The sequence below is a fragment of the Pithys albifrons genome, chromosome 2 (genome assembly GCF_047495875.1).
Source record: "Pithys albifrons albifrons isolate INPA30051 chromosome 2, PitAlb_v1, whole genome shotgun sequence".
NCBI lineage: Eukaryota > Metazoa > Chordata > Aves > Passeriformes > Thamnophilidae > Pithys > Pithys albifrons.
Genome location: NC_092459.1, coordinates 66630071 through 66646855, shown reverse-complemented (window position 1 = coordinate 66646855; position 16785 = coordinate 66630071). Strand labels below are relative to the sequence as shown.

Genomic DNA, 16785 nt, shown 5'->3' with positions numbered 1-16785 from the left:
ACAGGCTAAAGTATACTTCAGTAAAGTATTGTTGTCCTTCATATTTTTGTAAGAAACTGTGGTTTTTTTCAATTATAGATTAATTAAAAATGCATATTCCATTGATTTAGGTACTAGGTATAACAATCTAGATTGGCTATTTTATTACCAGACTTTTAAAGGTGAAAAAGTTGAAAGTACAATCTCATAAAGTGTAAAAATACTATGTTAGTATGTACTTTCTGAGAAAACCATGTTTGCAGCTGTTTAAGAGAGTTGAAAAAGATGAGTAATATCAAATGCTCAGTAAATTTTTTTTTTCAGTCATGAGGTAAGAACCTTTCAGTTTTCCTGCCTGGAGAGAACAGAATGGAAATTTAGTCTGTTTGTTGGACAGCCGGCTTGAAGTATTAGTGACAAAATATTCCTTTGCTTTCCTGTGAAAGGTCTTATATCTTTGCTGATACACAGCAACTGAATTGGTTGCAATTATGTATGAATAGTTTGTTGGATGTGCTGTTAGGCATAGATTGAGCTTTCCTGCTGCATCTGTCTTGTGCAGAACATGTAGCTCTAGTCCATTTTGCTCACACAGATGGTATCAGACATGGAAATTGCAATGCTATCTGATTGTAATAATGACTAGGAGTGGCGTAACATCTAGACCATATACGTGATTTGTGCCAAAATTGAGTAAGGTAGTGATGGCAATATTCAGATTTGGTAACCTCTGTTCATAAAGGCGAGGCTGCTGGTTAGACACTGGGTTTCATCACTGGATCTGCAGCATAATTCTTAAAATGTATAGCCATGTGAATAGTATTTTTTTGTACTTAGGAAATGTTCATGTTGTTACTTACATGTGAATAAATTTAAGTAAAATAAGACAGGGATTAGCTTAAGATCTGGCCTACAGAGACAGTGATTTGAGCAGTAAGGAGGGCAAACTTTCCTTTTTCATTTTATGCTAGAGAATTGGATTCAAATGTAAACTGCAGGGGAGGAATAAAAAGACACACATTGCTTGTTTCAAAACCAGTTGAAGGAAAAGGTGGTGCTCACCTTTGGCTAACATTAATTGTCAATATTAAGCACACTTGTACACCTCAGGAGAGAATAAAAGTACTTGCTTTTGTGACACTGAACTTGAATACAATGTGTATGCCAGCCTGGCTCTTTTACTAAATGTATACATTTCCCTTGAAATTAATGGACTAGTATGTATACACTCAACACTTGAACACTGGTCTAACATTTTCTTTAATATATATGCTTCCTTGGGTTTTAGATAAATGTCTGAAGGTTTTGGTATATATGTTTTGCAACAGAGGCAATCCAGAATTCTTGTTTGCTTTTCATTCTGCTAGCTTCTTAAAGGAATATTTTGTGGCTTGAAAGGCAATTTGGGAGAACTGTTTTAGAAATGTGCTCAATTGCTTTTTCTTAGGAACCATCCTGAGGCTAAAAGGGGCAATCTTGAGAATGGCTTTTTTGGATACCACAGGATCTTTGGTCCCACCAGCGCATGAACCCTGGAGAGAACACAATGTTCCAGAAGATAAAGATGAAAAAGAAAAAACAAAAAAACGACGACCTGTTTCAGTGTCCCCTTCTTCCTCTCAGGAAATCAGTGAAAACCAATATGCAGTGATATGTTCAGAAAAGCAAGCAAAGGTTATCTCACTGCCATCCCAGAACTGTATTTATAAGCAAAATATAACAGAGACTTCTTTTGTTCTTCGTGGAGACATAGTGTCATTGAATAACAGTATCTGCCTTGCATGTTTCTGTGCCAATGGACATATTATGACTTTTAGGTAAGACCTGTTTGATACTAACATAAACATGGAAAGTAATAGTCTTCTGCTACATAGAAAGGTTCTTTTTCTTTAAGATGAATTTAAAAAAGAAAATCTACATTCACTTAGGGTTGATAATTCTAATACTTTTCTAATACGTGAAAAAGTTTACCACTTTAGCTCACGCTGCCCTGATTTAACACATAGTTTCAAATGTGTGATACAGGTCCATGAATTATCTAAAAGATGGATTTACTCCCTGATGGAGAAAACTGCCTTTGAGTCATAACTTTAGCTTGTACATGACCAAAACTTTGCCTACTTTTGTGCAGCTGTTTGCATCACACTCATGCCTCAAGCTTACTGTTGTGTAGCTTGCTTATGTCTTAAAGATTTTAAATTCATGCTAGAAAGGCAAGATTAATTGCTAATAGTTGTATAGGAATAAGTCATGTAAAATAAGGGGTTTAAGTTATGAGTTTAAATGTGTAGTAGTTTTTTAATGTACTTGTCACTTAAGTAATTTTCATGAGTTTTTTTTTTCTTAAATGTTTTTAAATGCTATTTTATTCAGAGCAGCAGAGTGTATATGCTTACAACCTTGCACCTGCAGTTTAATCATGGCCTAATGTTAAGATGAAAGTGGAACACAGCATCATAAAATGATGCCAGTAAAATTCCTAAAAGGTTATTTTTAAGGTTGCCAAAGAAAACTTTCAGCTTGGAAAATACTTCTTTAGGAAGTTGTTATACATCAGCTTTAGTTTTACTCCTACTTCAATTAAAAAGTAAGTTTTGATTATAAGCCTGTAATGCTTTGATGTATATCACAACATATATATTCTAAACATCTTTACAAAATGCTACTCACCTTGCAGAGCAAACACTGTTGCTTTTCCTAATTAAAAGTAAGCTTAGTAATGCTCAAGTACCATATATTGAAACAAATCCTGTCTTATTCAGGATTTATGTTGTTTTCTAAGGAACTCTGCATGGATGCTGAATTATGAATACTGAATTCTTATATTGTGTAGGGAAGTTGGACTTCTAAAGATTAGCCCTTTTTCATAAGGATGAGTTGCTGTTGGGAAGTGTAGTTTATGTAAAGCTGTCAGAGCACTGAATCATATCCAAGGTGCCCAATACTTATCTACTGGTATAAATTTAGATAGTACTTAGTAACAAATCTGTAACAAACTATGAAAATGCTATCATGGATGTCACACTTGTCCTATCTGATCTACTGGTTTTGTGTTTTGAAGCTGTAAGGACGTTTTATGCTTCCATTGATCTGAAGCAAAACGCTTCCCCGTTATTAACTCTCTCTTGCAAATATTTTAGATACATGCATGGCAGAAGTGGAATTTCCAGGTATTGTGCAAAAAAAAACCAAACCAAAAAAACCCCAAAACAAACAAAAAAAAGGCAACCCAACACTTAATGTTGTGGTTACTACATCTTTCTTCAGTTTTGACTTCACCCCTTTGCTGCTTTTTTTAGTTTCTAGAAATAATCTTATGCAGATGGTGTCTGCTGCAGATGCTGTTAATGTATTGTTGGGACATTTGCAGCTAACAACTTGTGTAAATTTTTAACAGAAACTTAACGGGGGGTGTTTCAGAGACAGCAGCTTATTTTGGCTTCTACTTGTCAAGAAATCAGGTGTTCTGTCACTTCATACTTGGATTTGTTATTACATTGAGGGAGAGGAATGTTTGGTAGCAGAAACATTGTTATAGCCCAAATGTGCTGTGTCTGTTCTTCAGTAATTGATGCAGTAAGTACTGTAGTTACATGTGCAGAATCAGAAAGTACGAGGTAAGTAAACTTTGCTGTAAAAGAACTTTCTCTTCAATACCAAGTCAGACAAAAAAGGTGGACATAATTCATAAGATTGTTTGAGGCTAATGAATTCTGCTTTCTTTTGACAGCACACCCCTGCATATTTTCAAGTGTTCTTGAGGCAAAATCTCTTAGATTTGTATTTTTAGTCAAGGAGAAGTTATTCACCTGAGAGAAGAGATGGGATGTTTAATTGTAAACTCTTGGTAGATACTTATTGAAGTACTTCGTTGGTAATTATTAAGTAATGCCTAATTCGTTAAATAGTGAATTTGTAATTTGCATGCACAGAGTTTTATTTGAATAATGCTTTTAAAATGCATCTGTGATGCAAATGCTTAAATTTCACTTTTGAGGTGCTGCCTAGAAAAATCTCATCGTTGGAGATTCTGTGATTGCACTAGATGATACCCTGTTTATATGGTGCTTATGCAATGATAAAGAGGAAAAATAATGTACTGCAGCTTAAAAATGAGCCATTTGATCAATAATATATCTTTCTGCTGTATTTAATGGAGTTTAAAATTCTTTTCCTTTAAGTTTGCCAAGTTTAAGGCCATTGTTGGATGTATATTATCTGCCACTTACCAATATGCGGATAGCCAGGACATTCTGCTTCACCAATAATGGACAAGCACTCTATCTTGTCTCACCAACGGAAATACAGAGGCTCACCTACAGCCAAGAAACATGTGAAAATCTTCAGGTAATGAATTTTTTTTTAATTTTTCCTTGGATTTATTCTGAGACTCTTGGTTCTAGAGTCACAATGCTTACAGTAATGAAGTTTGTCATAAAGCCAGGCACTTTGGCTTTTGTGCTTTGATTTTTTTTTCTTCATTTAAGAATCTGATTCAAGATGAATCACTTCTACCCTTAAATTTTTCTGTTTCATCTATGCTCTTGCACTTGAATTAGTTTCTTACTTAATTTACTATTAATAAAATGGAAATTTCCTTTTACAACATGCAGTTAAAATTCTGTTGTTAAATTGATGCTGGTGAAGGTGGGTGCTGACACAAGCAGGGAATGCTGAATCACGATACTTGAAGAAAGCTATTATGTTTCAGGGTTAAAAGCTTGAAAAGATTCTCAGTCATACCTAAGCTTGGTAGTTGTGTAGAATAGTGAAATAACAGAGATGCAGGCTGTAAGCCCTGCTTTGGTACTGCTGCATGGATATGCATATTTGTAGATACAGTTTCAATAGAACAAAATTGAGAGCCTTGCTGAAGTTGTAGAGGACCAAATATAGTTTTACTTGAATGCATTTCTTTACTTCTAAATTCCGTGAGCTATAAGCTTGCAGACATCTGAACAGAAGTTATTTGGTCAAATTTCCTTAATATGTTTTTATATTTCCTAAGTTGCCTTGCAAAGGCAGATGCCATTAATGCACATTCATTTTGAAATTCAAATTGATTAAATAAATTCTGAAAGTCAAAGAGCATTTCATTAATTGTAATAATGTATACCTTGTTATGTCTCTTCTTCATTGCAAAGGAAATGTTGGGTGAGCTCTTCACTCCTGTAGAAACACCAGAAGCACCAAACAGAGGGTTCTTTAAAGGCCTGTTTGGAGGTGGGGCACAGTCACTTGACAGGGAAGAACTCTGTAAGTTTTTATTTCTTGTTATTTTTCTAGTATTTCTACCCAAGGAAGCCAGTGATCCTTGATAAATGTGTTACCTGTCTTAACAGAGCATTACATTTGGAAAGAGGAAAGTAAAATAGGCAATGACAAATACGTTTTTGTAACTCTTAGATGTTGTACACCTTATCAACGAGATCGGAAAAGCTTGTTTTTTTCGCAGGCTCTTTTACTTCATTTATTCTGGAGTAGATAGTAAGACAACTAATCTTATTTTTATTCATCTTTACGAATTGTGTATTACTGAGCATGATTTTGGTTTTGGAGAATACTGTTCTGGCCAGTGAGAAAATTAAGACTCCATTCTAATTCAGTTCTTTTGCTGGATTTTCCTTATTCGACTTGTTCAGGGATACCTTAGGAAAGAGAGCAAGGACAGAACTGTTTCCTAATTAACGTGAAATATATTTCTTAAAATGGACCGTGTGCCCTGGAAATTCTTTTTTATTGGTTATTTAGATCTCTGCAATAAAAATTAAATCAGACTTCATTGCTTGTTCTTGTACATTTTTATCACATATCAGATATTTAGATGTCACCTTCTGTGTTAAAGATCTCTTTTGTATTTATATCTATGGAATATTTTGAAAGATTGTTCAAGTATTCTAGTAGAGAAATTTGTGTGCACAAATTATAGTTTAATTTGTATGACTGGGACAGGGAAAAATACCTCATAACTTTAGAAGCAGTCTCTTTACAACATTTCAAGTTTCCACTATTAAGTTGTGGCTTGGATCTTCAAAAGCAAAATAATATTGAAGGGAAGAAAAAAAAGCCTAAGGAATTGTAGCCTGAAAATGAGTTCAATCACAATTCAAAAGATGTCTGAACTTGTCTTCAAAGTAGCCATATTTGCCATGAGGTTCACAGCAGAATCTGTAATACGTGAAATGATTTCTTATTTTATTTTGGGGAATTCACAGAAGGATGTTTATAGTATTAGTCTAAATGTAAATCATTCTTAATAGAAACATAAAATCAAATGAGAATCTTGAAATACTGCATCAAAACATATTTAACAAATTAATATTATTTTTTCCTAGAGACGAAAAAAGAAAATATTTAAACTATATTTCATTGTTTAAGAAAGCACCTCAAATTTTTGTAGTATATACAATTCAGCATGAGATTGGAACATTCTTTAAGGGTCTAGATTGAACTAGGTAGCAGACGTCCCATCATGAACAAAGTTGAACAAAGTAGTCAGTGTCATCACTGGAATCTGGAGCTGTTCAGCTGACTGTTCTTGGGTGTTTACTATAGGATGAGCTGGTTTGGTTTTACAGCCATTCTGTCTTTTTATCGTTTACATTGCTGCTTCTTTTTTTTTTTTCCCCAAGACTTTTACAATAGTGAGCGCATAGACACCTAATTTTCAGGTGTCTGCATCTAAAACTGACGTTCCATCAAGGGAAACTTCTGGTGATGTCATGCTGACTGGCTTACACACCAGCAAAGCACTTCCAGAACTGACCACGGCTCGTATTTTCAAAATTATCCTGCTTTGTCTTTTGAACTTATGACATGTTTGATGTGAAATAAGCTAGATTGTTAAAAAACACTTCACCAGCACCATTCTGCTGAGAATTTTATATTCACACTTGAGCTGTGAAGAGGTTACACTTTTATAACCTGCCTGGAAACACAGAAATATGTTTGGAAAAATCTCAGTTTTATTAAACAACAGTATCTAATAACATTGAGTAGTGAGTGTTGCTCATAGTCCTACCTACAATTAGGTGTTCGGTCTCCATGCAAAGAAATTACACCTCTATACAAACTAGTTTCATTAATACTTATGTAATAATGATAGAAAACCTTACTATTCTGTTTTTGCTTCTTTGCAAATGCTTCCAGTTGGAGAATCAGCGTCTGGGAAGGCATCAAGGAGTCTTGCCCAGCATATTCCAGGACCTGGGGGTATTGAAGGTGTCAAAGGAGCAGCATCTGGTGTAGTTGGTGAACTTGCACGAGCCCGGTTGGCACTAGATGAAAGAGGACAGAAACTAGGAGAACTGGAAGAAAAAACTGCTGCTATGCTTTACAGTGCAGATTCCTTCTCAAAACATGCTCATGAGGTAAGTGTGTTAAACTGAACATTAAACAGACTGTCAAATAAATGCAAGTTCTGCAAGTAACTGATTTCTGCAAAGGCACGTTAGAGGTATCCAAAGGGAATGCAGTATCATTGATTCCCTTTTATCTATCAGTTGTTACTCCTAATAATTAAGTACTAATGTAAACAGCTTTGTCTTGTGGCACATTGCTCTGGAGCATGCAGTCTGATGGAGCGGCATGTAAGCTTCTGAAAGTGTGACTCAATTCCCATCACTGAAAAAAATCATTTATTTTTGCTGAACTAATAAGAAGAGTAATACTCTGTCAGATCCCTGCCATCCTTAAGAAAGATCAGTTATATACAAACCCTATGAATGCAAGTTAGTTTGTTTTTCTTCAGTGACTACACAGAATGGCTGTTCTTATCCATTTTCTTGTTGATTTCTTTCCATCCTGTGCAACCTTCCTATCTCCCAAAAATGTCTTTTTCTGAGGCCAGATCACCATTACCAATGCTACCATTAGAAAATCTGTCATGCTAAACTCTCACTGTTTAGCAATGTTGTAGTTGTAGATTTGAGAAGCCTTACTGAAATCCCTCTTTTTCATGCTGCTTTGTAAGCACATAATCTGTTTGTGTCGTATGTTTTGGTACATTATAGAAACAGTAATTAGAAATTGTTTTTTGATTTTTTTTTAGATGATGTTGAAGTACAAAGACAAGAAGTGGTACCAATTCTGATGACGCTCATCAATTACATCTGTTTAATTTTGTCCTGATGAAAAAAAATCTTGTTTTTTTCATTAATTTTGTCAGGACCACTGAAATTTAAAGGAGTATTCACCATTGGATACTGTTGTTTCCTAGCACAAATGACACACTGTTTTACCTCAGTCGTGGCTTTAACTGAGGAGCTTTATATCTAAGAAACACACACACATAAACCAAACTTGAGTGTTTCTTAGCTGTGGGATAGCAGAGAGTTGGAACTGAGAAGGTAACTAGAAGATCTGGATAAGAGAGTAAAGGGAAAATGTAGTGTGAGATGGGCAGGGGCAATGCAGGGTCAATCCTGTGTTAATATTTCATATGCCAAAAGTTTTTGTGCTATTGTAATTGCTGCCAGTGTTATACCCTCCTGTGAGGAGAGGCAATAAATCAGGGGTCCAAGAGCAGGAACCAAGTTGTTTGTCTTGCTGGACCGTAGCTGACTTACACTTAACCTCTCTAGGACTCACTATATTTACCATTATTGTTGAAGAAGCGTTGAAGTTTGCTGTCACTTCTTTGATCGGAGAAGCTGGAAGCTTGGGAGATTCCTTGTTAAAAACTGTATACATAGTTGACCTGTGCATAGTCTTTTCTTGGACCCCTGATCTAGTATTCTTGTATTCACATCATATTCTGTGAAGTGCAAAACAAAAGAATACATAATTTTTGCATTAAAAAAGTCAAGTGAATAATATGACTGGAATGTGTCATGCTGGGAGTTTTCATTTGTGTTATGGAAGTGCAATGTGAAATGTGGTAACATCTTCATTGTGGTAAGAATACTTCAACTTCTATTCAGTTAAATACCAGGTTTTTTTGCCAAAAATAGTTATTGGTTCAGGTTGTGTAACATTTAGAATTGGTTGTGGGTTCCATTCATGCTGTGAGTTTTTATAAATGTTTAACAGAATGTATCTTTATAGTCATTAATTAAAATAGCTGAGATAGTTTCGCTCAAAACTTGAGTTCTAGATGCCCCTTTAGTCCTTTACTATGAAACCAGATCACCTTGGACTCAGGTTTTCAAAGTTTTACACACCATGGAGGTGCTGATGCATGAATAATGACAAGCAAGCATCTAATATTTAATAATTCTCAGTATGTGGTTTAGCAGATCTCTAACTTCTGCTAGCAGAGCTATTTTCAAGTACCTGTCTCAGCCCCACCCAACTCTAAAGGCAGTTGGCCTGAAGTTTGGATTTAGTCTCAACAGGTGTGTTGTCAATGTCAGCAGTGGTAAAGTGTGCACAGAAACTTTAGGAATTGGTGAAATAATTTCAGTTTGGGTGAAGTAAATAAAACAGCTGAGCTAACTTGTTAATGGTGACTGTACTAAAGCTGATAGAGTGGGAATGACTCAGAACTCTTTCTAAAAGATAATATTGCTTAAAGTAAATGCTTGCATTTCAAAAATTAATTTAGACCTTTTCCCTCAAAGCAGGAATAGTTACTCACTGGTTTTGTTTTATAAAAGGGAGTACTTAGAAGCTGATAGGTCTAAATTCTCTGAAGTTAATCATTTGACCTTACTTTTCCAAGCAATTTGTTTTGTTAGCTTTTTTCACAAACTTCCTGAACTTTCCCAAAGCAAAACCTTATATTTGTATTGTGAAGTGATGTTGCAGGTACCCAGGGACGATAACCTTACAAAACATGTAAAGGATGCAAAGTACTGAAGTTACTGATGGGTTTTAATTCACTTTCCAAATGAGAGGCAAATATGTTTGGGCTTCATAGCACAAAGTGATAGATTTTCTCACTTTATAATAATATTTAATTTAAAAAGACAAGTGAATTCTGTTGCCAGTACAAGGGTGTGCCATAACAGATCCGCTGTTCAAAGGACTTAACAAATGAGAACGTGACAATTCAAACAAGCAACGTTGATTCCTCGATGGCTCTCTCCCATACCTGCTGAGAAAATGTTAACTCCAGTTACTTAAGTCAGCTTGCCATGCATGTTAATTTATTTTTCAGTCTCTAATGCATATTTAAATTAACACCATTTTGTTAAAAATCCAACTAGAAGAAAACTAGATAAACTACTATCCATACCATGTCCAAAAATGAAACACCCTAGCTGACACTTGTCCCCTTCCTTATCTCACATTTATACATTGAGATGAATGATTATTATTTGACCAGGTGAAGATAAACTATATTTCAAGGCAGCAGAATCCTGAGAAATTAATCTGGCCGGGCTCTGGTGGAGAGGATGGTAAAATTACTCTTCAATAAATCATGGTGTCATTCCATGGAAGATGACCTTGGCATGAAAGGAAAGTGTACTTAACTTTCTCATCAAGATGCATTTGACAACCACCAGCAAGCAAAAAATAAGAGGCAATGAGAGACTATCTGCCATTACAAGAAGAGTAGTGGTTTATTTGGTATTGTAGAATCCATCATAGTTGAATCTCTTTTTTTGCTTATGTTTCAGAGCATACTTCTAGATATGAAGACTAATGAAATGATTGCTCATGAGATAAACATACAAATGGTTCTTGGTCAATAAAAGGGGCTATGTACAATTTTAGTCTAAAACGTTCCTTTTTCCTTCCCTGTGCAAGGAAGTTTATAGACACATCGTTGCATCTTATTCTGCTTTTGGTGGTGCACCTTATGTACAGCAAAATATATTGAAATACTTTTGGGGAACCACCCATGGTTTTTTTGCTAATATTTTAGTTGTGTGAAACTTTTTTAGAGTGTCTGGAAAACTATATAATGCAATCAAGCTTTTTTTTTTATTTTTTTTGCTTTTTTTTTTTTTTGAATGAAAGTAAGAAACTGCTGCTACCTATCTGTTTATATGTAGTGTGTCTTGTTAGGAACTGTCAACTGAAGAATCTTTTCTTCACCTTGGTCCTGCCAAATTGTAACTTTTGAATCCTGGTATGTGTAAATATGCGTGTATTCCAAATCAGTCTGAAAGTGTTACACCACAGGCATCTCCAGTGATTTGTTCTTCAGCAAACAGTCAGTTATAAAATATAGTAATGTATAGCTGTGTTCCTTGTCTGTCTTTATGCAAGGTTTTTGTGCCTGAGGTGGTACTTGCATGGCAGGTGATTTTGGAAAGCTACATCCAAAGGAGACTTTTTGGAAGCAGGTTCATTTTTTTTCTTTTTTATTCTTTTAGTTTTCCTTTTCTTCTGTTTTCTTTCTTTTTCTTCATTTTTTTTTATTTTTGGTTAGTTGGTTTGTTCATTTGGGGTTTTTTTGTTGTTGAGGGAAGGGGCACTGTGGGATAATTTGCTTGGGTTTTTTTGTTTGGTTTGGTTTTTTGCTTAATTAACAGCACTGATCTTACCTGAACTTTTAAACTTGAATTTTTCCTGCACTTTAATTCAATCATGGTATTTTATTCCTTAATTTTGTTTCTACATTTGTGCAGTTCAGGTTCATTATTTGTATATAAACACACATGTTCAATAAAGACTTTAGAGCAGATTACTTTCAGGCACTTTTGCTAATCATGTGATTTATTTAGAGTGTGTGTTTTCTTAGCAAAAATATGTATATACAATATAGAATCTAATGAAGGGCACGTATCCTGTGTCAGCATTCAATTTATAAATTACTGCAACACTTTCACATTTGTTACTAGATAATACGAAAAAAATCTGTTATATTTATACATACTGCTTAAGAATATACTTTTAGTTTTAAATAATTTTTATATGTACACTTCTACCTTTAATTTTAAAAAGACTTACGTTCAAGTTTTAAGTCAAAGTACTTAAAGGATGTATATTATCCATAGAAGTTGTTTTAAGCTTATGAATACATTCATATCTCATATCGAGATGATAGAATTACTAAGCAATGAAAACAAATTGCCCATTTTGCTTTGCAGAAAATAATCACTTATTTTTATCTCCCATTTTGACCATTCTTAAACAATTCCCTAAGTATGGAGTGGGAAAATAGAAAACTAGCCTAGTATAAGAGTTCTCTCAATAGCTGCAATCTGTGGCTGACTGGTGTTCTATGGTTTGTTTGGGGTTTTTTTCTGGTATATGCAGAGACTTCTTTCAGCTCTTTTTCTCAAACTTTTAAAATTCTCCAAAACTGAATTGAAGTTGGCCAATAAATATTTTCATAATCTGTGTATCTTGTTTATACATCAGCTCTTTACATGTAAATCAGGGTTGGTCTTTTTCATGGACTGTTTTTTCTGTATCCCAAATATGTGTTGGAAAATTCAGCCTGTGGCTGAAGTGCCCTCCACTTTCTCATCCTGATTTAGCATCCCTGGGCAGGCACTGACTGCAGCTTAAGTGCAGTGCAGGAGGGAAGAAGTGCAGCATGTTGCCTCCCTCTCCAAGCAGAGGGCTAACTTGTCAGTTGAACCTTTTCTCTTTCTAGCCAATTCTCTGGTTAATTTATGTGAATCTTTTTGGGTGGATGTTGATAGCTTTACTACTACCACAAAATCTTCAAACACTTTGTAGACAGAAACTAAAGATGTTTGAGGGGAGGAAGTAAGTAAAAAGGAGGAAAAAAATCTGTACTGCAGGTGAATCAGCTAAACCGATTTTACTTCAGTGTTCATCAAGAAGCTAAATTAACTGGGCCAATTTCTTCTTCTTAAGCCCATTATAAAGATGTATCTACTGTATTACTGTTTCAAGTCAGATGAGTATACTGTGTTTCTGGGTTCTTTTACACCATATAAAGGTCAGGTTTAAATATGTGGGCATTCATTTTTAGCAAGAAAGTGGCGGGAGGGAGGGGGAGACAAGAAGAGAAATGAGGCAGACACACCGAACAATCAAATGAAAGGTGTCAATCGGTATTGCTTTAATATTTCCATGTCCGCCTAGAAATGTTTAAGCTAACCTACAGCTGTAGGTTACTTTGATACTTTTATTTCTTTTTGTTAATCTGTTTCAGTTGAAAACATGTAAGGAGTTGTATGTGGATTACCACTACCATTCCGTAATAGGTGATGCAAAGGGAGAGGGGTGGGAACATGTTTTAAATATTCCCTTTTAAAGCAGAATTGTAAATAAGCAGTACAGTGTTATTTTAGACCTGAGCTCTGCTATCTGTAGTGGTTAGAACTAGGAAAACATGCTGCTTTCTAGTTATGCTGCTGTTTCATTGTACCAGCACCAAGGAGCAAAAAAAATACATCCGTAAATTTTTCTAACATTGCCTACTCATGGGTAAGCATGCTTGATGTGTAGCAGTTCTTGTTTCTGTATATGTTAGTGTGTACATGTGTGTTTTCTTTTTCCTTTATGTTCATTGCAACTTATTCTTCAGTTAAGTCTTGCTGAGCCCCACTAGCTGTTCTGAGGATGATTACTGGAATATGCATTCTTAGGTAGGGTTGCAAATCCATCTGTCTACAAATATAGTTTCATATGAACTGCAAACTGTACTGTTACAAACACAACTGTGTTAGATTGCATAGAGTTATTTTACTTACATGTACTTGGACTAAAATATGTCATCATAATGAAGTTAAAAAAATAAGTATGGAATATTTTTGTAAATAAAAATACCTGTGCAGCTGGTATTTTAAATTTGAAATGTATTATACATTAATGTTTCAGAAAAAAATGTTCATATATGTGTATATGAATGTGTCATTATGCTGAAGGGCTCTTGATTGGGCAAAATAAACTATTCAAATCTCTACTGAAGTGAGTGGAGCTTACTCCTTTTCTTCGTAACCAGTTGTTTTTCCGCTGGCAGGAGCAGCAGGAAGGTGTGAGATGTGCTTTATAACGAGCAAAATGGGCTGTGCTTGGAGCACCAGCAGGCAGACTGACAGTGAGTAGCCCTGAAGGAGCACAAAAGTTGAAATGGTTCGTCTGCAGTGGTGTTCCCAAGCACATCTGAAAATGTTCTGAAATGTGTGTACTGATGATAGTGAGGATGTGAAGGGCTATTATGCTTTTAAGCTACCAGAAAAGTTAAGGTAATTCATTGCACAGACTCAGGAAAGCAAAGTATTTTTCTGTAGCTGCATTTTGACAGTGTTCATTACGTTAAAAATTCGGAGTGTATGGGGAGAAGAGATGAAGCTTTTATTTTTAATTTGCCACATTTATGGTACAGCAGGTGTACTCTTTTCTTTGATTAAGGCTGAGCTTGCAAATTTCTAGCTTGCAGTCTATTAAATTTTCTGTGTTTTGCTGTTGGCCTTGTAGGGGAACACAAACAACCCACATTTGTAATCATGCTCTCCATGATGCAGAAATAATTAAAAAAAAAAAAGGCTGGGGCAGTAGATTTGAGAAGTGAAATTGCTGTACCTTGGTGAAATTTTGGGGATCTTAGAACATATTTCAGTACATATTTTAGTACATGAGGACAGTTTCATCTGTGAGGAAATTCTACTAGTTCTAGACTTCTTCTGTGTTACTACTGTTGTTTCTTTAATATCTTATATTAAATATTTTGACCTTGAAGCTCTGCAGTGCATGGAGCTATAAATAGGACAATGCATTGGAATGAAAAAATTTGTTTTCAGTTTAATTGGACTGAAGATATTTGGAACTGTCACACTGCCTCCACGTACTTGCTGGCTCTGGTAGTCTCCAATAAAAGTAAAAGAGCTACAGTAAAATACCTCCCTTCCTATGGGAACTGAGGCTACACAGAGCACCAATGGGCTGATGAGGGGAGGGGAGTGCCAGAGTGAAATTGCGAAGTGAAGCACTTTGATTTAGTGAAAGTCAGGACTTGATGAGACATATATTAAAACTTGGTTCCTATGCACATCATATGTTCCAATGGTTTTGGTGCCAGTGTACTGTAAATGAAATGCATCCAAGAGCTACAGACACAGGATTATATGCCTACCAGTATTTTTCTTGCCCAGATTTTTTAATCAGGAATTTTCATCCAGTCAGGGTCACTTAATCAATTCCTCCTTGTTGCCCATAGCCCTGCAGGTACTCGGTGGTATCCCTGAGCTTGTCTACTCCCTCCTCCTACCCTGGTACACCTGGACTGCTCCCTTGGTCATCGGTTGGCCAAGCTGAAAAAGGCCTCTCTCTTAAGAGAAAAGGTTGTAGGCTTGCTGGAGGCATCCCAGTCTCACCTAAGGAAATGGAGTGTTTTGCCCCACACTCCTGCACTTAGTTAAATCCATGAGAAAACATCAGCAAGCAGCAGTTTCTCACCTTCTAGTTTGCTGGCTGATTTTTCAATGTGTAATTAACACTTCTTCGGGAAGGGCTTGGGGGCTTGCATATGTAACTCATTATGTAACTCAGAGTTGTGCTCAGTGGTGGAGCAGTTTTCCATATTTTTCAGCCACAGGAGACAACTTTGGCTAAGGCTTGTGCACACACTGCTCGGCAAGAGGGAGCTATACCTGCTCCCACCACCTTAGCTGAGACCTGGGGAGCACTCCTTTAACATCAAACACTCATTTAGGGCTATTTGATTCCAGCACTCCTCAGAGGACTGTAAAAAAAAAAAGCCACAAACAAGATAAAAATGAAAAGGTTGATGTGTTTTGGAGCAGATAACTGTATTTGTGTATCTTGCTGCAGTCACAGCATGAGCAGGACTTTATAGAAAGTTGAGTGTTTGAAGGGGGTTGTAATCAAAATGTCAGACTGTGCTTATGTTTTGATAAGTTTACCAACTCCTCTGTCTAATTAAGCAGACATAATGAGAAATTTCATACAACTGTGATTTCAGTGGTGCAAGGTGCTCCTGGGAAGAATAATGTGGAATGAAGTCTCCTGTGTCAGAGTGAACAGAAAACAATTTCAAGCTGGTATCCCCTAATTCTCTTGTGCACCTGCAAGTCTCTCAGTACCACTTGAGTTAAGTACCTTTTGTCTTAATTCTACTGTCACCTACCGACTATGGCGCTTTTTCTTCCAGGATCTTGAAGGACACAGCGCAGTGGTCCAGGCCCTCCTGAGACTTCTTTCCCTTACAGTTGCTGTCTTCAGGCTGAGTATGCACATCTGTTGTCCAAGATGTATCTCAGAACGTCATACAAATTTATATAAGGAAGGACTGTTTTTTGGACTGGATTTTGTTGTTGGAGTTTTCTTAACCTGTCTCCTATTAAAAAGGTAGAAAAAGGATTAATCAAGGTCATATCAGGTTTTCTTTTTAATATGCTTAAGTCAATCTATCTGTGAACTTAGAGACCCTTTACCTCCCATTTTGTCTTTAACCACAGGAGTTTCTGAATGGTTTTTATTGCTTCCAGAACATCTTGAAAAAAATCTGTGAAGTGCCTGGGAAGACAGAAACCGATCTTTTACTGTTTCAGATAAAACCCTTTGGAAAACTTTTTTTTACACATATTTGAATATGTAATTTGTTGACAAAGCAGGATCCATGGAATTTTCATTGACCTCTAGAGCTTTCTTCAGGTTGTAAAAGGCCAGTAGCTATTTTGGCTCTATGTCTAACATGCAACTTCTTGTTAAGTTTCTTTCAAAAGCATCTGCTTCCTCTCAAGTAGTCTAGTTACGCTGCATGAACTAGTTTTGGGCAAGTAGTTTGTGGGCTGTAGTCACCAATGCAAACTCTCTCTAGGTAAAGAAAACTGAAGAATACCTAAATATTGCCAGGCCTATGGGACTGACACCAGTATCACAACTACTTGAAAGTATTTAGCAGATTATGCCCTAAGGAACAATGGAAAATCTCTTCCTGTGCCCTCTGCATGGCACTGTGCAATGCCTTGAAAC

The 16785-nt window shown here is 36.0% G+C and overlaps 1 protein-coding gene across 9 annotated transcripts in view; it reads left to right on the top strand.

The window, feature by feature from the left end:
• STXBP5 (syntaxin binding protein 5) overlaps positions 1-11585 on the top strand; it is a 105888-nt gene extending 94303 nt beyond the window's left edge. For all 9 annotated transcript variants that reach the window (XM_071549370.1, XM_071549367.1, XM_071549364.1 and 6 more), the window contains 5 exons: positions 1427-1796; positions 4161-4326; positions 5124-5235; positions 7129-7349; positions 8030-11585. In XM_071549370.1, the coding sequence (XP_071405471.1) occupies positions 1427-1796; positions 4161-4326; positions 5124-5235; positions 7129-7349; positions 8030-8071 (911 nt within the window). In that variant the 3' untranslated portion in view covers positions 8072-11585. The remainder of the gene's footprint in view (positions 1-1426; positions 1797-4160; positions 4327-5123; positions 5236-7128; positions 7350-8029) is intronic.
• Positions 11586-16785: the final 5200 nt, after the last annotated feature.